General features: G+C 48.5%; 1 protein-coding gene across 3 annotated transcripts; it reads left to right on the top strand.

Annotated features, from left to right (window-relative positions):
* Positions 1-2,553: 2,553 nt before the first annotated feature.
* On the top strand, positions 2,554-20,671 carry CERS5 (ceramide synthase 5). 3 transcript variants are annotated; one of them, XM_054517714.1, is made up of 11 exons: positions 2,554-2,818; positions 7,457-7,562; positions 9,491-9,621; positions 11,455-11,512; positions 12,031-12,081; positions 12,366-12,458; positions 13,709-13,837; positions 14,420-14,526; positions 16,733-16,889; positions 17,891-17,920; positions 19,449-20,671. In XM_054517714.1, exons 1-11 carry the CDS (start codon positions 2,619-2,621, stop codon positions 19,599-19,601), a joined length of 1,215 nt encoding a protein of 404 aa, XP_054373689.1. In that variant the 5' UTR covers positions 2,554-2,618; the 3' UTR covers positions 19,602-20,671. The 3 variants fall into 3 exon arrangements, with proteins under 3 accessions (XP_054373689.1, XP_054373688.1, XP_036255835.1); XM_054517713.1 differs by lacking the exon at positions 19,449-20,671 and having other exon boundaries at positions 17,823-17,923; XM_036399942.2 differs by lacking the exon at positions 17,891-17,920 and having other exon boundaries at positions 2,557-2,818.
* Positions 20,672-20,703: the final 32 nt, after the last annotated feature.

Below are 20,703 nucleotides of genomic sequence, written 5' to 3'. Positions count from 1 at the left end.
CTTGTTTCACAAAGAGGCAGTGTTTAAAGGGTCAGAGAATTGTCATGCAATCATGGAATGGTTTTGGTCAGAAGGGACCTTAAACCTCATCACATTCCCTCCCCTGCCATGGCAGGGACACCTCCCACTAGCCCAGGTTGCTCCAAACCCTGACCAACCTGGCCTTGGGCATTTCCAGGGATGAGCCATTCTCTGGAAAATCCATTCCAATGACCTACCACCCTTACAGGGAGCAATTCCTTCCCCACATCCCCTCTAACCCTGCCCTCTGGCAGTTGAAAGCCACTGCCCCTTGTTCTGGCACTCCAGGTCTCTCTCCATCTCTCCTGCAGCTCCTTCAGGCACTGGAAGGCCACCATGAGGTCACCCCAAATCATCTCTTTCTAGGCTCAACAATCCCAATTCTCCCAGCCTTTCCTCACAGCAGAGCTGCTCCATCCCTCTGATTCTCCTGGTGCCTGCCCCGGACTCTCCCTGTGCTGGGCCCCAGGGCTGGGGGCAGCTCTGCAGGTGGGGTCTCACAGGAGCAGCCTCTCCCTTCCCCTGCTTTCCGTGCTGGGGACTCAGCCCAGGCTCGGGGGGTTCCTGGGGCATGTCCAGCACCTCAAACTTGTCCTCAGGGCTGCTCTCCATCTATAAATTTGGAGGGAAAAGATGGGTGAATTCCCGGTGCTCCCGCTGGAAGGCAGCCCGGGCTGGCTCTGGTGCCCCACTAGGTGACACTGTGTGTCCGTGGTTTGCTGCTCGACTCAAATGAGCAGTTTCTGCTCTCAGATTGAGGAGGGATTAAAACAGGACTGGCAAAAGGAATAAGGACATGCAGGGATTTTTCACTTCCATTTCTGGCTCCAGGTGGCTCTCAAGGGCAGCTGAGGACAACTGAGGGTTTTTTCCCCCTTTCTATCAGCTGCTTTTAATTTAAGTTGTTGTCACTTGAGCCTGTGAGGGGTTTGGTTGGGAGAGAGTGGGATAAGAGCCAGAAGCAATGCAGTGCACATTCTGCTGCAGCAGAATGAGGAAATGTGTATGACATGGATATTGGGAAGAAGGGAAAAGCCTCCTTCCTAGTTGGAAGGTGTTAGCAGTTCCACAATCTACTGCTCATTTCCCTTTCTTTTAAATTAAGAAGTAAGGCTTGCTTTGTACAAAGGAAAAGCTAAAAAACCTGATGTGCAAACCCAAGCTGCTTTCTGCCACCTTTCTCTGCTCCTCACAAAATCCATTTAGTATCAGATTTCCTCAAATTGCTAAGCAACCAGAGATCTCTCTGACTCTAAATTGTGCTATTTGAAAAGGGAGGGAAGATCATTTGTCGTGGACTTGGATTTATGGAATATGCCAACTGCTTGTTTCTAAGGAAACGCAATTGAATTTTACTGTGTCTTCCCGGTTACATGATACTGAAGCAATACTGGCTGCACTACCAGAGACTTTAATCAAAAAATCATTAATTCTAGTTAAATCTGAGGCATCTGTGAGTCTCTGACATACAGGGGCCCACATCCAGCTGAACATCTTCAAGGAGAAATTAGCACATTGGGTACTTCTAAATAAAGTCATTGATTTAAAAAAAAAAAAGGTGACTAGATCATAAATTACTCTATCCTTGAATCTATTAGTTATCATAGCATTTGAGTGCTTAATGGGCCATTTAATCTATTCTCCACTGGACAGGTGCCAAAAGAGACATTACACTAACCGTGGATCGTTTGCTGCCCTGTCTTGCTGCCTTGAGGACTTTTACCAGTTAAAAGTCGTCTCTGCTTGTGGAAACCACGAGGCCTCAGCACTGTGCATCGACATCACGGCCGTAACATGGCGGGATTGTTGGGGTGTCCTGGGCAGGGCCAGGAGTCGGACTTTGATGATCCGCGTGGGTCCCTTCCAACTCAGTATATTCTGTGACCCTGCGGTTCTGTCACTTTCTGGCTCTGGCTCTGTAACTCAGTGGTTCTGTGACTCTTTTTTCTGTCACTCCGGTTCCGCTCCCTCAGGGCGCGCTGAGGGGGTGGCGGGGCCGTGCACGCGCTCCTCCCTCACGAGCCCGCGCGCGCCTCACGGGCGGGAACGCGGGGGCGCCGCACTGCGCATGCTCCAAAGTAACGGGCCGCGCGAGGGGTCCCGCGGAACGGAACCCCCGTGAGCAACGGCCTGGCCCCCGTGAGCGGCGGCCGCAGTGAGGGCCGGGCTCAGGTGTGCCGGTGAGCGCCGGGACCTCGTTTTGGCCTCGTTTGGTGGCTGTGGTGACCGCCAGAACTGCGGCCGCCGGCAGGGGCGGGGCGAGGCGACAAAGAGCGCTGCCTCGTCTCTGCTCCGCACCGCCTGTAGCGGACGATGCAACAAGGGGAGCGGTGTATTCGAAGCCCGCCTCTTACGGGCCGTGGCCGGGCGGTGAGAGGCGCGGTCTCGTCCCGCCCCGCCCGGCCGTGTCGGTGGCACCGTGTGGCGGCGGCGGCAGGGCTGAGGCGATGAGGGACGCGGTCTCCCCAAGCACCGCCCCCTCGGGACCGGGGTTGCCGCCCGATTCGCTGCCGCCGTGATGGACAGGGCGGGGCCGGCGCTCGGCCGCGCCCCCGTGTCTGTGGCGGCCGCCCGAGCGCGGCGGCGGCAGGCGGAAGATGGCGGCGGCCGCGGCGGCGGCGCTGCGGGCCTGGTTCTGGAACGAGCGGTTCTGGCTCCCGCACAACGTGACGTGGGCGGACCTGGCCGGCGAGCCGGGCCCGCCGGGCAGCGGGCTGCAGTACCCGCGGGCCGCTCACGTCCTCTCCGCCTTCCCGCTGGCGCTCGGCATCTTCGCCGTGCGGCTGCTCTTCGAGAGGTGAGCGCGGGGCCGCCCCCGGGGCGGCGGGGCCGGGAAGCGCCGGGGTCTGTGAGCACCGGGCCGGGCCAGGCCGGGGGGTGGCTGGGCGGGGGCTCCCCCGCACCCTGCGGGGCCTCCGCGAGGCCCTCCGTGCGTGGAAAGGGGACATTGTGTAATCCCGGGAAGCTGTCGCGGGAGTCGTGTCTGTCGCGACATGCACAAGCCCGTGGGGCTCTACTGCCGTGGGTCTGGATAACGAGAGGCCCCTCAAGTCCGGCAGTGCTGAGGTGGTGCCAAGAAAAATCCCATGTTTTATAGAGGAATTCACTTTTACTCCTGCTCCTGCCCGGGGGAACCTCGCAGGGTGACGGACGGAGCTGGCGGCTGCGCTGCTGCTCCGCGCTTGGCTTCCGTGTGTGCTTTATTGTACTTTCCCTGAGTTCCTGGATGAGGAAATAGGGCTCGTTCACATGGCCTAATGTATTATTAAATACTCGGTGGCTCTCCCTTGTCTCAGGCACGATGGATGTGAGTGCGGATCTTCATCTCTGCCCATCAACAGGTGTAAAACGGGATTCCTCATTTACCTGGGCATCCATAAACGTGAGCTCAGCCCCGGGGCACAGGTAGATCCTGTGTGTGTGTGGTGTGGATCTGCCACAGCCACGCAGTGTGTGGGTGGCAGAGATATTAATTAGTAAAGCGGCTTACTTAGGAAACCCTTAGGTGAAACGGACCAAGACACCCTGTATTGCTGTGCACGTAGTTCATTAAACATTGATTTAATCTTAAATTTCTGCCTTGAAAGGGCAGAAGTTGGCCAGGTTGGATGGACTTGGAGCAGCTTGGATTAGTGAAAGTGTCTCAGCCCATGGCAGGGGGTGGGGCTGGGTGAGCTTTAAGGTCCTTTCCAACCCAAACCATTCCATTATTCCATAGGTATTTTCTAAGCATGAAAAAGGCTGCAGGACTAAAGTGAGTGGGAATTGAGTCAGGTTTTTTTTTTTTTTTTCCTGTGGGTTTTCTTTAAGAAGTGTGAATTTTCCTGAGCTTTCAGAAATTAAGAGGCGGTTGGGATGAAGTAAAAAGATGGCAAATACAGGAGGAAAATGAAGCAGGTCAGCAGAGAGGTGAGGAATTGAGAGGCTCTTTTTCTCCCTGCTGTCTTTCTGCCCTTAGGAAAAGGCTTCAGAGAACCAGGAACACACATGGCACTGCCAAAATCCCATCTCAGCTTGGTGTCTGCTGGTCCTGGCCAAACCTTGGTACTTGCCAGGACATAAGGAAAGGAGATAGTGAGACACAATAAAAATGATATTGTGGAGAGGTTCCTAATCCAGGTGTCAGTCTGGGGATGAGGGGCAGAATATTCTCTTTTCCTGGAGCTGTTGTGGAAGATGCACTACACCTGATGGCACACTGCTCCAGGCAGCATTTACTGTGTCCTGATAACGTCTCCCTGGTTTATGAAATTTCTTTTGTGATGTTAATTTAGGGTGGAGTTAAATCATCTGAGCAAAGCTCAGAGGCTGAGGTTTGCTTGCTGAGGGGGTTGTTCCTGATCTCAGCTTTGTCTCAGTGGTGTCCCAAAGTGAAAGCAGATTGTCACAGCCCATCTCAGGCAGTTTCTAGTTTGTTTTTTTTAAAAGTTCATATCTTTGAATAAACTCCTTTCTGTTTCTTCCAGCCACTTTGAACATGTCATAAAAGTTCCGCTTTGTCTCAATAAACTCCTGTGGTGCATTTATCCCAATTCAGGCTTTGATTGTGTCAAATGTCTCTCTTGACACACATTTCACAGTTGGACTTGGTGACTCAGAATGAGAATTACAGGCTCGTGCAGCTCTTTTGGTTGAGCTGCTTCTTTTCTCTCTCCTTTTGCAGCTCCTCACTGTGAGGAAGTGCTTTGTGCTACAACTCTGACACGTTTCTGTCAGTTAGAATTCCACTAAAAACTACCTTTTACATCATGGCATTGACAAAATAATAATTCATTTGTCTGTCTGTGGGCAGTTAATGACTGTAGGGGTGAGGCAGGACTCATAGAGGAAGGTGAAGACAGTGGAAAGTGAGAGGGTGAGGATTGGTTAAATCTTAACGCAGCAAAATTGAGAGATTATGGAAAGACAAACTCAAAAATGCATATTCAATACATCTCACTTTGGAGATTGTTCTTCCTTTTAAGAGCTGTAATAAGGAGTCACCAGCCAAACTGGAATGTTCATAAAGAAAGATTTTGCCTTTTTGTCAAGCACAACATGCCTGAGAACTATTTGTTCTAACATATGAGTCTGTGCACTTGAAAATCTGTTTTAAAATCAGTGTGTGTTAACAACTAGTGTGAAAGGGTAGGCTGGGGTGTGAGCTGATCCCTGCTGATAAAGGTTTCATAGAAGAATTTATATGATGAGAGTTTCTTGCTGGAAGGTGTTGGCAGTAAGTTGACCTTGGGTATAGTTCGTTGAGGATCATAAAATCATTTAGATTAAAAGGGACCTTTCAAGGCCACCTCACCCAGTCCTCTCCTCAAAGCAAGGCCAGTGTTCTGGCAATTCAGGTCACCCATGGTCTTCTGCTGTTCAGTTTGAAAATCCCCGAGAATGGAAATTCTGCTGTCTGGGCAGCATTTTTGGCTATTTTGGGGCTGTGCAGAACTTTGTCACTGTGGGATTCAGTGCAAAACACATCTGAAAACCTGCTCTGGGACCAAAAATTTGAAGTGTGAGTTCACCTTGCTGAGTTTACCTAAATAGGAGGTCAGCTTGGGATTTCCCTGTCTGAGCAGGGGATTCACCACTCACTTCATATTCCACCTGCAAGTTCATGTGTGAACTTCTGTGCTGCACTTGTGGCATATCCTGCAGGAAAGCAGAGAATAAAGACATTTAATACTTGATATTTTTTACATTTTTATGGGGGTCTTGCCAAATGTTTCACAACATCAGGACAGGATTTCTGGCTGGTGGTCTGGACTATGGCGGAAGCTGTGAGCCTTTGGAGCCAAGCTCAAAGGAAATCACTCCTTCCTTTTTTATTTTTTAATTTTTTTTTTTAAGCTGTGGGCATTGAAATGTAGTTTAGCATGTCCAGAGACAGGAGCAGAGCTGGGAAGGGTCTGGAGCATGAGAAGAGGCTGAGGGAGGTGGGAAAGTGGCTCAGCGTGGAGGAAAGGAGGCTCAGGGGGAGGAACCTTGTGGCTCTGCACGACTCCTGACAGGAGGGTCCCGTTGGGCACCAGGAGGAATTTCTTCATGGAAAAGGTGGTCAGGCCTTGGAGGGGGCTGCCCAGGGAGGTTTGGAGTCCCCATCCCTGGGGGTGTCCAGGGATGTGGCACTCGGTGCTCCGGGCTGGGGACAAGGAGGGGATCAGGCACAGCTTGGGCCGGATGATCCTGGAGGGATTTTTAACCTCACAGATCCTGGATGGAGACACAGGAGAACTGGGGCAGACAGGGAAGGCTGGGCCCAGAGTGACTGTGGTTTGTTTAGTGTTTTCTGAGAGCTGGGTGTTCCTTTGGGATCAGTCACAAGCTGATCTGTAATTCCTCAAGGGAAAACTCCACGACCTGGGACTGTTCTTAAACCCAGCCACAGATATTTGTTCCTGAAGCACTCAGTGAGTATTCCTGAGAATAATTACTGTTGGAGCACTTAAAGGCACGATTCTCTTGAATTTTAATCTTTCCTTTTAAACACAAGGAGAAATTGTAACAATTGTGGTTGGAAAAAGCAGCATTTTCTGCTTGGTGGCACTGGGAGGCTCCTAAATATGTGTAATTTTAGCTCTCTCTGAAACAATCTCTCTGTGAAAGCAAAATGGTTTTAATGGTTCAAATGATTTTCAAAATCAGTTTGAGAAACAGGTTCTTCCTCAAAATTACTGATTAAAAGATACTGAATTTTGCTCCTTTTGCCCACCAACAGGAGAGGAACAATTCACGTGTCAGGTAATGCAGACATTTCCCTCTGAACCCTGAGCCCATTCTGACACAAACGTGCAGCAAAACCTGGCCATTTGGATCATGTTTCTATTTGTTTTATTTCAAACCCAGGCTTGTTTCCAGAGTCTGTGCTGTAAAATCCAGGAAGAGTTAAATGAGTTTGGAATACACAGAGCACGTGGGATGGATGAGATCCCGAGATCAGGGATCTTTCAGACTGGGGTACTTGCATCTCCTGTCTGTCCTGAAGGAAACGAGCCACTTTATTTTTCCCCCAAGAAAAAGTTACTTTTGGGAGCTGTGTCACTTGAACTTCCCTTTTTCCTGAGCTATGTGACACCAAGGCCTATTTTGGGAACAAGATGCTTTGTTTTAGGGCTTCATCTCCAGCATTTCTGTCCACAGCAGACTGCTATCAGTCTATTGTTTTATTGCTGAGGAATGAGAATCTCCCTGGGGAGCACATTCAGATCCTTACAAGCCAAGGGCATTAAGATTTAATTTTTCATTCTGGTGTGCACAGTATGTGGTGTCTGTAGTTACCACATGGACTAATAAAAGAAGTTTCTTCACCTGGGAAGCAGTGGGATGGAGATTTCAAAAGCTTTTTCACCAGGTTTTGCAGGTGCTGACAAATCCAGGTCCTTGTGATTCAGGCAGAGGAAGGAAATAAATATCTTGTTTTAATCCAGCTCTTTCTGGGCAATTCTTGCAGGTTTATTGCCAAGCCATGTGCCATAAACCTTGGCATTCAGGACAGTGGACCTCACAGAGCCCAGCCCAATGCAATTTTAGAGAAAGTGTTTACATCCATCACTAAGGTGAGTCACGCTTCAAATTCCTCCTCCATCCCGAAGGGAATGGAGGCCTGGAAGTGTCTCGGGGGGGGCTTTTTGCTTCCACTTTTCTGGATTGAGATGCACATTTCACCCTCTGCTTCCACAAGTGGGCTCGGTCTGGTTTTACTTTGCCTCTGGCCCGTCCTTCTGGTAGCAAAGTAAATTCCCTGTATGGGAGTTCACTCCCCTATGGTTTTGTGCACAGAAGAATCTTCTTTGGGATACAAATGTTCCCCTGATTGATAGGCCTGAGCTGCTTCCTTCAGCTCCCTGCCTTTGGTCCAAGTTGTACAGTGGGGATTCTTGGTTTAACAAGAAATTTCCCAGCATCTTCCACTTTTTTGGGAACGTGTTCCTCTTTTTCTTGAGCTCAGTTCTTTTTCTGATTTTTATTGGTTTTATTGTGAAAGTCTTCCTCTCATTTTTGCCATTTACTGTAAAGCTGGACAGCAGTTGCCAGTGGATGGGGATTATTCAGGGAGGTGTTCAGCCAGTGAAGGATGTCCTGATGAAGGGCAGGACATTTAATGGTGGCTGGAGGTGTTTTCTTTGGGTTGTTTCCTTCTTTCCCTTAAGCTCACAGGCCTGCAGATTTACAGAATCCCACTGTACTTTATCCAGCATTGAATAAGTGCAATCGATTTTCATTAAAGATAACAAAATGGAAGGTTTTCTGTTGAGATTTGCTGATGCTGAACCTCATCTACTGGAGCAGATAAAGGGAAACTTCAAAAAACTTGCCTTGTGGGAACATTGAAGTTTTGAGGCATTTGGAATTGAAAAATCCCCAGAATCTGATGCCCTTTGCTGGGAGAACTTTAATGCAGGGGATGTCCTTGAAATTAATGTTTAGAAAACGCAGGAGGTCACAGGCTGTGCAGAATTTGTCTGGCTGATGGAACCTTTAACTGTGCCCGTGTGCTGTGGGGTGTGGGGAGTCAGGCTGGGGGTGGCCCTGGTGCAGGGGAAGGATTTCACTGCTGCTCTGGGCTGGGAGCTCTGCATTCCCCTTGGAGTCAGGGTGCTTTCCCCACCCTTAAATCCCAGGAAAGTGCTGAGGGATGTGTGGTGGATTGACAGGACAGTCACGGTCTCAATGCTGAAAATCAAATTACTCTGATTTTGATTTTCAGCTGGGTGAACTGATGATTTTTTATTAAATCAACATTCTGCATCGTTTTTGTGGTTGGTATGTAACTCAAATAGTAAAATGTGTTATCATCTTTCAGTGGTAGAGCTTCCTGGCAGAGTTGGTCTGAATTATCTCACTCCTGGGCTATTATAGAGGGAGCTACCAGGTTTGGTTCACTTTGATAAATCCATTTATGTTCATTCAGACAGGTGGAGAACAGGGATATATAACGTCTATATTTGTCATTGAAGTACTTCAGTCTTCAAATATATTTTCATTTATGAATTTTGATAACAGAAATAACACAATTACTACAGTGCCTTTATGGAATAATCAAATATCTACTGTGTTAAACCAACTCTTACTTTAAAGTTTCCCTGTCCTTGCTGTGAGTAGCAAACCTTAAACATTTTAAGCTTTGCTGCCGAGTTCTGGGCTGTTTGAATTGATGTGCAGCTTTAACAGGTAGGACAGAACACTTTAACAGCTCCTCCCCCAAATTATCAGACAGAACAGTCACATCCCTTGTCTTAATGTGCTGTCAGCTGATGAAATAGGTGAGGAAATGCTCAACCAAAACCATTCTGAGTAATTAAGTAATTAGTGGCTTATGAAGGTTAACCCTGAACGACCATTTGTGGCAATGGGTTCTTGCTTCCAGACTCTGTGGTCCCTTCCTGGTGTGCTTTTTGTTATCTGTGCATTATTTCTGTCATAGTGCAGGACTCAAAGTAGCTTAAGGAGTGGGAGAAATGACATTTGTTTCATTTTCCTTCAGTCTCCAGATGGAAAAAGGTTAGAAGGCTTGTCCAAGCAGCTGGACTGGGATGTCCGAAAGATCCAGCGCTGGTTTCGGCATCGGAGGAACCAGGACAAACCCACCACCCTCACTAAATTTTGTGAGAGCATGTATGTTTGTGCAGAGGGGCTTCATCTCAGAGCTCTAGATGAGCTGGGGGCAGTGCTCTGCCAGACCAGGGCCAAAATTCCTGTACCAGCAAACAGGGCAGTTAAAGGAGGCTGTGAAATTCTGAAATATTTTGTGGGCATGCCTGAGAGACCAGAACGGGGTACAGGGGTCAGTGCTGGGCGGCTTTAGACACTGGGCCAGGTCCTTTGTGGCACTTGGGAGTGTCTGTGTGTCCGTGTGTCCGTGTGTCTGTGTGTCCTGTGTCCGTGTGTCCGTGTGTCCATGTGTCTGTGTGTCCATGTCCGTGTGTCTGTGTGTCCGTGTGTCTGTGTGTCCGTGTGTCTGTGTGTCCGTGTGTCTGTGTGTCCGTGTGTCTGTGTGTCCGTGTGTCTGTGTGTCCGTGTGTCCGTGTGTCTGTGTGTCTGTGTGTCCATGTGTCCGTGTGTCCATGTCCGTGTGTCCATGTGTCTGTGTGTCCATGTCCGTGTGTCCGTGTGTCTGTGTGTCTGTGTGTCCATGTGTCTGTGTGTCCATGTCCGTGTGTCCATGTGTCTGTGTGTCCATGTCCGTGTGTCCGTGTGTCCGTGTGTCTATGTGTCCGTGTGTCTGTGTCCGTGTGTCTGTGTCCGTGTGTCCGTGTGTCTGTGTGTCCGTGTGTCTGTGTGTCCGTGTGTCTGTGTGTCCATGTGTCCGTGTGTCTGTGTCTGTGTGTCCATGTGTCCATGTGTCCGTGTGTCCGTGTGTCCGTGTGTCCGTGTGTCCGTGTGTCTGTGTGTCCATGTGTCTGTGTGTCCATGTGTCTGTGTGTCCATGTCCGTGTGTCCGTGTGTCCGTGTGTCCGTGTGTCCATGTGTCTGTGTGTCCATGTGTCTGTGTGTCCATGTGTCTGTGTGTCCATGTCCGTGTGTCCGTGTGTCCATGTGTCTGTGTGTCCATGTGTCTGTGTCTTTCTGCCTGTGTGTCCCTGTCTCTGCATTTGTGTCCATGTCTGTGTGTCTGTGTCCATGTCTGTGTGTCCATGTGTCTGTGTCCATGTCTGTGTGTCTGTGTCCATGTCTGTGTGTCCATGTGTCTGTGTGTCCATGTCTGTGTGTCCATGTGTCTGTGTCCATGTCTGTGTGTCCATGTGTCTGTGTCCATGTCTGTGTGTCTGTGTCCATGTCTGTGCCTGTGTGTCCTTTGCCCTGTCCTTGTGTCCCTGTCCCCCGTCTGTGTGTCCCCATGCCCACACTGGCTGTGAATGCCCTGGGACACTCCTGCAGGCCCCATTCCCATCCAGAGCTCGTTCCCATTCCCACTTTCTGGCTTTCCCAGTCCCAGACACTCCTTGGTTTCCTTCTCTTCTCTTCACCCCATTCTTTGTTCCCTGTTCCCTCCAAGCTCCTGCAGTTTTCTCTGTAGTGCAGTAGAACCTCAGCATTTTTTCCTGACTTGTTTCTCCTCTGCTGGTTTCTTTCCTTTCCAGTAACTTTCAATTCCTCCCCCAGTATGGTTTTGTCTACCTAAAGCCACAAGGTAAGAGGGAAAAATGCATACATCAGGATATCTCTGGGTGACAACAGCTTTGCTTGTTGTTATCTTGTTATCTCTTAAATATGGAATGATGCATGTTCACCCTGAGTTTCAAACCTGGCTGTTGATGCAAACCCAAGTGTGGTGTGAAAACTCTGCAATAGGTTTGTGTTACCTGAAATGTTTAGAAATGAAGGTGGGTGAAGGCTTTTCAGGTGTCAGATTTTGTCAGATTTTCCCCAATTATTGAAATTAATTTCACAAATGCTAACCAAAACTTGATTCTATGTCCTAAGTTTATTTTTTACTTCTTTTTCCAGGTGGAGATTTACATTTTATTTCAGTATATTTTTTTATGGAATCAGGTTTCTCTGGACGGTGAGTTGCTCTGTCACCTACGCTGTTGTTCTGTGGGGTTGCAGTTGAATGATCCCTGATTTGGGCTCCTGGGGGTTCTGTTCAAGACCTTCTTTACACTGTAGGGAAGCTTCTGTACAGATCTGTCATTTTGGAAATAACAGAAAATTATTTGACATGTTACCCCAGAATGCTGGAAAAAAACAAGGTGGGGTTTGGGTTTTCTTAGCTATGGAGAGCTGCTCCTTTTTTTCTCTTTCCCTCTTGAAGGGATACAGGTTCATCTCCTTGACTCTTTATTATTATTAGAGCTGTATGATTATTCTAGAAATTTCCATTGCAGCAGACCTCACATTGACAGCACAAATTAGACTTTAAATCACTAGGCTTTTTTACAGTATAAAGGCAGAATAAAGGTGGAATTTCAGTGAGCCAGTGCCAGGTGACTTTAGGTGCTGGGGAGGAAAACACCCAGTACAAACTGGGGTTTTATACAACTTCTTATTTATATATAATAAAGACCTACCTGTTCCCTTTAGGCACCCTGGTTTTGGGACACACGACAGTGCTGGTACAACTACCCTTTCCAGGTATGAGAGAAACACCTCCTAAATTCCAACTTTTTGGACAATTTCAGTTTTTATTTTTGTTACTGATACTGGATTAAAACTCTGCCATTTACTCTTTGTGCCTTTACATCCTGGTTAGGTCTGGCAGCAGCAGGGTTTCCTCAGATACATCTGACTCAGTTACTTTATGTTTATTTGCTGCTGAGATTGTTAAAGTGGGATGGAAAAGGAGGAAGGAAGAAAGTGATTTGAATGTAAAATTTGAATTATTTTATTTATTGTACTTTTCTCTCTGTGTTTTCCAGCCTCTAACATCCAGGCTTTATTATTACTATATCTTGGAGCTGGCCTTCTACTGGTCTCTCATGTTTTCTCAGTTTACAGACATTAAACGGAAGGTGAGATGACCCAGAATTGCATTAACAACTCAATAGCTATAATGAAAACAATAATAAGAGATAGGACTAACAAAAAAGGGGAGTGTGCATGGCAGGAAAGCCAAAATGTAGTGATAATTATGTTTTCTTCCTCATTTACACCTTTGTGAGCGCTGAGAAAAAGGGAGGAGCAAGGCTGACCTGGTGTATCCTTGAGTTCCTTTCACCTTCCAGGGGACAGAGCAGCTTCACTCAATACCTCCCAATCCAAAGTTAACAAATCATTGCCTAAAAATAGATTTAACTGAAAGGCTTGCAAGAAAATGAGCTGCTCAAAGCTGCTCAAAGCAGTACCTTGCTGAAGTTGCTGAGGAAATGGCAAACACTAAGGAAATAATAACTGGGGTTTTGAAAGGAATTTCTCATCTGTGTGAGGAGCAGATGATGAGTGGTTGCAGTTGCTCAGATCTAATTCTGTCATGCTGCGTTCCAGGATTTGCTTATTGTTGCTGTTGGAGAACAGTCCCCAGTAAATCCTGGCTTATTGCTTCCTTTACATGAGCTGCAAAGCAGCAAATTATCCCAATTTTTGCATTGGCTGTTAAAAAACAAGTTTACCCAGGCTTTTTGTGCTGAAATATGAGCAGGTGGAGCACTGTGGAATACAGTGGAGCTGCAGACAGGGAGTGATGAACAACCTCTGGGACTGTGTTTGTAATATTTCATTTTGACTTTAACAAGTGCATGACATTCCCCACGGCAGCTGGGTGAGGTACAGGGAGCCAGGGGCTGAAGTGCAAACCAGCCCTGAATATTGTGCATTGTAAACATTTTTTGTTCTTCCTGCTGAGTTTACCTGGTGTTCTGTGCCTGCTCTGCCCTGGCAGGGTTTGGTCACTGACAGCAGTAGCAGCACTTTGAATGTGTCCCAGGAGCTGAGGGGACTTCAGTGTGTCTGAAAACCAGAAGGAGATAAAAATAAGGGTCACCTTGTCCTCTGAATCTCATCTGTGGGGTCTGCAGGTACAGCTCTGTGTGTGCCAGAGAGACTGAGCAGGCAGAGCTCTGACTTCAGCAGCACCAAGCTGAGAGATCTTTCTGGAAGCTGTTGTGGAGATGGTGGGAGTGTGATGAGCTGTGATTGCTGTGGAGTCACAGCCTGAACTGAAGGAATCCTGTGACCCCAGTGACTCAGTTGGGTGGCTCTGTTCCAAACTTTTGCATTTGTGTGACAACCAAAGAATCTTCATTCCTGGTTTTCCTGTTTCCAGGACTTCCTGATCATGTTCGTCCATCACCTGGCCACGATTGGACTGATCACGTTCTCATACATGAATAACATGGTGCGGGTTGGAACTCTGGTGCTGTGCCTCCATGATGCTTCAGATTTCCTCTTGGAGGTGAATTTCCTCTCAAATCTTGGCATCCCTAATGCTGGTGTGATCTCAGGGGAGCAAGCTGACATTCCTTGTTCTTGATAAACTGCTTTAAATGTGCCATGAAATTCGTGCTGCTGATCCTGCCTTGTCAGCTTTTCCTCCAAACCGCTTGGGTGCTGAGAGTCAAAAAACCATGGAATGGTTTGGGTTGGAAGGAACCTTAAAGATCACCCAGTTCCACTGTCCCAGGTTGCTCCAAGTCCCATCCAGCCTGGCCTTGGACCCTTGCATGGATGGGGCAGCCCCAGCTTCTCTGGGTAACCTGTGCCAGGGCCTCCCCACCCTCTCAGACAGGGTGATTGTATCCTCTGGCAGTTGGAAGCCATTCCCCCTTGTCCTGGCATTCCAGCCCTTGTAAATAGTCCCTCCCATTATCCTTGTAGGACCATGTAAATAACAGTATAAAAATACTAATAGAATGTAATAATCCCTCTTTGTTCCAAACTGTGCAAATGTGATTGAGAATCTTTTGCCTCTCTCCAGCCCGGTAATTACAGGAGTGCACAAAGGGAATAACATTTGCATGTTTATTGTCTCTTGTAGGCTGCAAAACTGGCCAATTATGCCAAGTACCAACGTCTGTGTGATGCTTTCTTCATGCTCTTTGGGGTCGTGTTCATCGTGACCCGCCTGGGCATTTACCCTTTCTGGTAAGCACTGGAGCTGGGAGCTCTTGCTTGTTCTCCCAATCCTTTCAGCAGAGCCTTTGTTTTAGGCTTTCCCCAAGCATCCCAGCTGTCCCTCGAGGCAGCCTGAAGCAGCACATGGCCCAGGTGCTGTTTGGAGCAGCAGGTTTGAGTAGGCACATGAAGAAATCTCTCCCCAGTCAGCTGAGGGACTGGAGGAGGATCCCAGAGTCCCATCACAGCTGCCCCTCCCCTGCTGCAGTGATGGCAGAGTCAGCCAGAATTGCTCTGAGAGGCTTGAAGGATTCTCTGCTTCTCTGAAGAAGTTCTAGAAATAATTACAAGTGAGGCACAGTCTCTTGAGGTCATTTTTGTTTGTGTTTGGCTTAGTCATCACTGCAGTTTCTGATTCTTATGACACTTCTGTCCTGTCCTCGTGTCGTGACTATTCAGAGCCTGAAATAGGTCTGAGGTTTCTTGGGAGGTAAAACCCTGGATAATTGGCTTAGAGAGAATCATCCCATAATGAGATTCCCTCTCACCTCAGTAGGTCAGACCTGGAGCAGTGCTTTGGTTAATGAGCTGTTGTCCATTTATTGTGTGTGGTGGCAGTTGCTTACAGCATTTTACTGCTTGCATTTATTTCCTAGGCCATGGGCACCTGGCATTCCTATTTTTTCTGGGTGCCTGGTAGGCAGCAACAATCCTTTCATTTTAGCATCAGGGTTGCAGTTAAAGCTCTTGCTTGTTTTCCAGTAAATGCACCAAAGGACTCTGGATGAAGAAAAGCTTTAATTCCTATTTCTTCATAGGCTCCTTCCAGGGACAAAATAGAGATTTGCTTTAGCAGCTGCTGCCTGTCATGAGGGGATGCTCTTACCTCACACCAGTGCTCAGCATCCTGTAAATCTTTAATGTGTTTTCCACTGGCTGTAATGTCACTCCTCAGCTTTGTAGAGGAATCTGGCAAGCTGCAGCAGCACTGCAGACCCTGCACGTGTATTCCCTTCCCTAATTAGTAAAGTAAAACATCAGCAGATCTCTGGAATTGCATTTCATTCTTTCATAAACCTGCTAGGAGTTAAATACTTCTGGAGCTGCCTTTTGGGGGATTTTGGTTCTTGTTTGAAAAGCTTGTTTTGCTTTTCTTGTGTTAAAAGCTGTGTGAAATTAATGTGGTTGTTAAAGGTCTCTCCATACCTCTCTGCATCATAAAATCTAAAGTGTTTATTAAATTGCTGAAGGACTGGTAATAACTCCCAGCAACAAGAACAGCAAAACAGTAATGAAAGAAACACAAGGCTTGGGCCATAAAGCAGGTTTGAGTCTTCCAGCCTGGCTGGAGGAATCTATAAAACTCTGAGGGAAGAGAAGAGCACCCAGGGAGGGAGGGAGCCCTTCTGGGGACAAAATTCCTTCCTGATCCCAGAATCCTTGAGGTGGAAAAGCCCTCCAAGACCACTGAGTCCAGCTGCGAGCAATCCCCAGCGAAACAGTGAGTGCCATGTCCAGCTGTTCCTTGGGCACCTCCAGGGATGGGGACTCCAAAGCTCCCTGGGCAGCCCCTTCCAGTGCCTCACCACCCTTTCCATGAAGAAATTGCTGCCGATGTCCAACCTGAATGTTCCCTGGCACATCCCTCTTGTCCTGTTGTCAGTGGGAGCAGAGCCTGACACCCCCCAGCTGCCCCCTCCTGTCAGGGAGTTGTGCAGAGCCAGAAGGGCCCCCCTGAACCCCCTTTTCCCCAGCTGTTCCAGCTCTGGATGCTCTCCAGCCCCTCAATATCTCCCTGCTGTGAGGGCCCAGAGCTGGCCACAGCCTCACAGAGGGACAGTCCCTGAGCAGCTCCTGTGCCCAGCCTATTTTTGATATGATTTTTGATCTTTAAATCTGGGTGAAAGCTGCCCAAGCAGGAAGGTGTTAACAGTTGTTTTGGTGACCAGAGCAGCCTGACATCACTTCCTGTGAAGTTGTTATAAATAAATGCTTGTGCTTTGGAGAAGAAAATTGGCAGCAGATCCCGTGTGTGTAACCAAATTGCAGCACATTCACATGTTCTGTTTTGTTGCTCAGTTCAAATGCTCCTAATGAGCTTTACTCAGTCTCCTGACTCTGGCAGGAGCAGAGCAGCAGATGCTCAGTGAGACACAAACTGTTGTGCATCTGGCCTGGCACCTCCAGTCGGAGCCGAGCACAGCTGATCTCAAATGTGTTTCTGGATCTCTTTCAGGATTTTGAACACGACCCTGTTTGAAAGCTGGGAGCTGATCGGTCCCTACCCTTCCTGGTGGCTGTTCAATGGGCTCCTGGTGACCTTGCAGGTCTTGCACGTCATCTGGTCTTACCTCATCATCCGCACGGCCTCCAAGGCCCTGGTGAGGGGCAAGGTAAGCCTGAGGGAGGCTTCTGGCTCATCATTCCTACAAGCCCCATTAAGAAATCGTGAGAAATTGAGCTTTTCAGTGAGGGCTGGTGTTGGTTCTTAAGGGACTTGCATCAAGAGTTCACAAAAATGGTGGTTTTTACCTTGATTGCTCTGCACTTGTGAGTTCCCACGTGTGTTCAAAGGCAGGGAGTCTCTCCTGGGCGTGCAGGGGGATAACTCCATTTTACAGTACACTCAAATGTCCTAAAATGGCAATTATGACACTTTTGTTGTGCACTCTGGAATTTAAGGTGGTAGCAGGCTCTCTTTTGGACAACAGCATGGACATAGAGGATGTTTTCCAACATCAGCTGGTCCTTGGGATGTGCTGGGATTGTGCTGCTTCACTGGCTTCTGTCTGCCAGTGCAGGCACTGAGCTGAGGGAAAAGGTTCCCAGGGATTCAGTGGGGTTTGCTGGCTGTCAAAAATCACAGAATGGCCTGGCTTGGATGGGACCTTAAAGATCATCCAGGCTGGACAGGGCTTGGAGCAACCTGGGATAGTGGAAAGTGTCCCTGCCCATGGCAGGGGGTGGAACAAGGTGAGCTTTGAGGTCCTTCCAACCCAAACCATTGCATGATTCTATGAAACCAGCAAAAAAGCTGATTTAGTAGCACAAATGCTTTTTCCTATCAGATATTGATATTCTGATCTGGGTTTCCCTGATGGCTCTGCATTATTTTGTGTTTGACTTTAGCTGCCTCTACACATGGAATGTGGCCTTGAAAAATATAATTATTCTGGTTGGCTCTGGGGGCAAGCAGGTTTCAGGGTACGAGCTCTTCATCTGTTCCCCACAGCTGCTGCTACAAATGCCTGATTTTCATTCTCTGCAGCTGTTTCTGTATCCTGAGTTCTACACCTTTTCCCTTTCCTTGGTTCTCTCCTGTCCAGGTGACCTAGCCAGAGAAAGGACTCTAAGCTCTGTCTTCTTCATTCTTTTCTCCTTTTCTCTGTGCCAGATTGGAGCTGGACAGTTTCACCCTGTGCATGTAAGTGTGACCTGTGTTTCTGTTTGTTCACTGAAACACGTCTGTGTCGAGGCCCCAAGACAAAAGCAGAGCCCTGGTGCCTTCTCCTTCTCTCCCTGGTCCTGACAGAGTGCTAAAATCCTGTTTTTTCCAAAGGTCAGAGCAGTGTCCTGGGGTCTGTTCTCACCTGCTGTCACCTGCCTGCACAACCTTCACTTTGTGCTTTTACACACCCACACACTCCAGTTTCTGTCTTTGCTCCCCATCAGCACCACACTGAGGGGCAGAGGGCAGGAGGAATTCACTCCTTCTTGTGAAAAGGAGTGAACAGCCACTTCTCCCCCAAGAACAGAAAAAATGTCAAGGGATTTCTGCTTCCTTCCAGTGACCCTTTGAACTTCCAATATAGCAGGAGATTGTGAAAAGATAGCAGAAGTTCTGGCAACAGGCAGAAGCCAGGACATCCAAAAAGCTCCTGGAGATCATTAACTTCACCTGGCTTCCAGCCAGATCTTCCCTGGAGTTCAACCACTTCCTGCTGCTGCAGAGCCCTAACCCTGACTCCAGGAGAGTGAAATCCTGGACTCCTTGGAAAGCTGCAAGCCAGAGTGCTGGCACATGGAGTGACTGAGGCTGCAGAGGGAGGGGAGTGAGGAGCTGCCTTGGGCAGAGCAGGGGCTGCTCTCCAGGCCCAGCTCACACTGGGGAGGTTTGCTCTGGCACCTGCCACCACCCCAGGTGTGTGATTGCAGCTGGGGCCGGGTTTATGGGCTCTTCCCCTCCCTTCCTGCTGGGAACGTTCAAAATCCCACGTGCAAGTCCAACAGAGCTGGATTTGCAGCAGTCTCTGAACTAAGGCAGGCTCTGTAAGCAGATCTGGGTCCCTGAGCTGAGGCTGCTCCTGCTCTGAACAGGTGTTTGCTGGATCAGACACTGTCTTTGTTCTCCCATGCCCTGTCCAAACAGGCTCCTGCTCCTAAATGGTCTCTCCCAGATGAAGCACGGGCTGTGGAAATGGAGGTGCTCTGTTGGAGCAGTGATGTGATAAATAAAGCTGCTTAATTTTTAAAATAGCAAAGCTGCTCCCTGTAGGACAAAATGTTCTCTCTCAAACTGACACATTCCTGGTTTTTGGTTGTTGGACCCACTTGTGATTGTGGCATGAGAAATTTTTGATTCAAAACAAATGGTTTAGAAAAATGGCCTTTAACTGATCTAGAGAGGAGCCCTTGGAAGACAAGAACAACGCCAGATCTGTAGAATCATCTGATCTGGTGAGAACAAGAGTGAAGTGCTTTCACAGATACACAGAATATTTGGAAAATGGAGCTCATCTTTGCAAATTGTCTTTTTCGGTGTCTGTGTCTTGCTCCTAATGTGATGACAGGCTCCTTCTTGGGAGCTTGAACTGAGCCAGGCTCAGATGTAGGATGTAGATGTGAGTGAAGGTGGTTCATCACAGGGACACAACCTTCTAACTGCTGGTTTCTGTCAATTTTTCAACTCCCCTTCTCCTCTCCCACTCCCCAATTCCACTGGCAATGTTTAGGTATCCAAGGATGACCGCAGTGACGTGGAGAGCAGCTCTGAGGAGGAGGATGTGACTTCCAACAGCACAAAAGGAATTTTCAGCACTTCCAGTAACGGTTCCAACCGCCTGAACGGCCACGTGGCCGCTGGCCAGTGGACAGGAGAGGAGTAAGGCCCTGGGCTGGCCTTGAGCAAACACGAACTTCTCTTTCAATATCTAGTTGTGTTGAGCTCCACATTCCCAAGTGATCTTTAATCAAAAACCCCTTCCCCAGAAACCTCCAGCAGACCTGAAACGGGCACAACCCTGACCAGTCAGAGGCTTTGCACGGCACAAGGGATGAAGCCAACGACGGGGGCAAAAACAAAGCTGCAGATTTCACTTCAAGCCATTTTGTACTTCAGAAGGACAAGGAAACACTCCTGAGTTCTGTTGATATTTGCAGAGGTGTCTTTGTTTGTGACAAACTGGCTTTTACTGGGATCAGCTCGAGGCAGAGCAGGTTTGGACCGCAGGGTTCGGTGCCACTCAGCAACGGTTCACTCCCGGCAGCTGCAGCAGCTCTTGATGCTCTCCAGGAGCCACTTCAGAGCACAGAGAACGCAGGTTCCACGTGCCAGCTGCCCTGGGTGAGGCAGAGACCCTGCTCCCAGCTGAGCTTTGAACTGTGCTAACCCAGAACCACTGCTCTGCCTCGCCCCAGGCTGCTGGGGAGGTCCCAGCTGCTCATCTCTGCTGCCACCAGGGACCAGGCCAGCGTCTGCTGCCTCTTTTGGTGCTGCAAACCCCTCTGAAGTCTTGACCAAAGCCTTCTGCAAGGGGGTGGGGGGGTGGTTTATTGCCCCTGAGATAACCAGCATAATCCAGGCGTTTTAAATTGTTTTCTTCCTGTTGCAAATTGTGGGTTTGAGGACTTCTCTAGACCTACTGGATTCAGTTGGCTAAGCTGGGATCGGAGGGAGGATCAGAACTGGTGGGCTGGGTTTAACTCTCCAAAAAATGAGATGTTTTGGCCCTGTACTCTGAGACAAGTGATTGTTGCTGCTCTGATGTTAGAGCTGTGGAGGAACCCAGGGCTGGAAGAGCAGCCACGCTGTGGGCTTTGCTTCTCTTTTTTTACTCAATGGTACTTGGGGGCAATGGAACGGTCAATCAGGAGCAGAATTTTGGAAACTTCTCAAAGTTGTTACCATTTTATACTGTTGTTTACTCTTATCTCCAATTAAAAGTTGCTTCAGAAACCTGGGGTGATGTGTTTCATCTTGAGGAAATA

Source organism: Molothrus ater, chromosome 30 (genome assembly GCF_012460135.2).
Source record: "Molothrus ater isolate BHLD 08-10-18 breed brown headed cowbird chromosome 30, BPBGC_Mater_1.1, whole genome shotgun sequence".
NCBI classification, from domain to species: Eukaryota; Metazoa; Chordata; class Aves; order Passeriformes; family Icteridae; genus Molothrus; species Molothrus ater.
The sequence above is the reverse complement of the archived record's forward strand: the minus strand, read 5'-3'. Positions and strand labels throughout refer to the sequence as shown.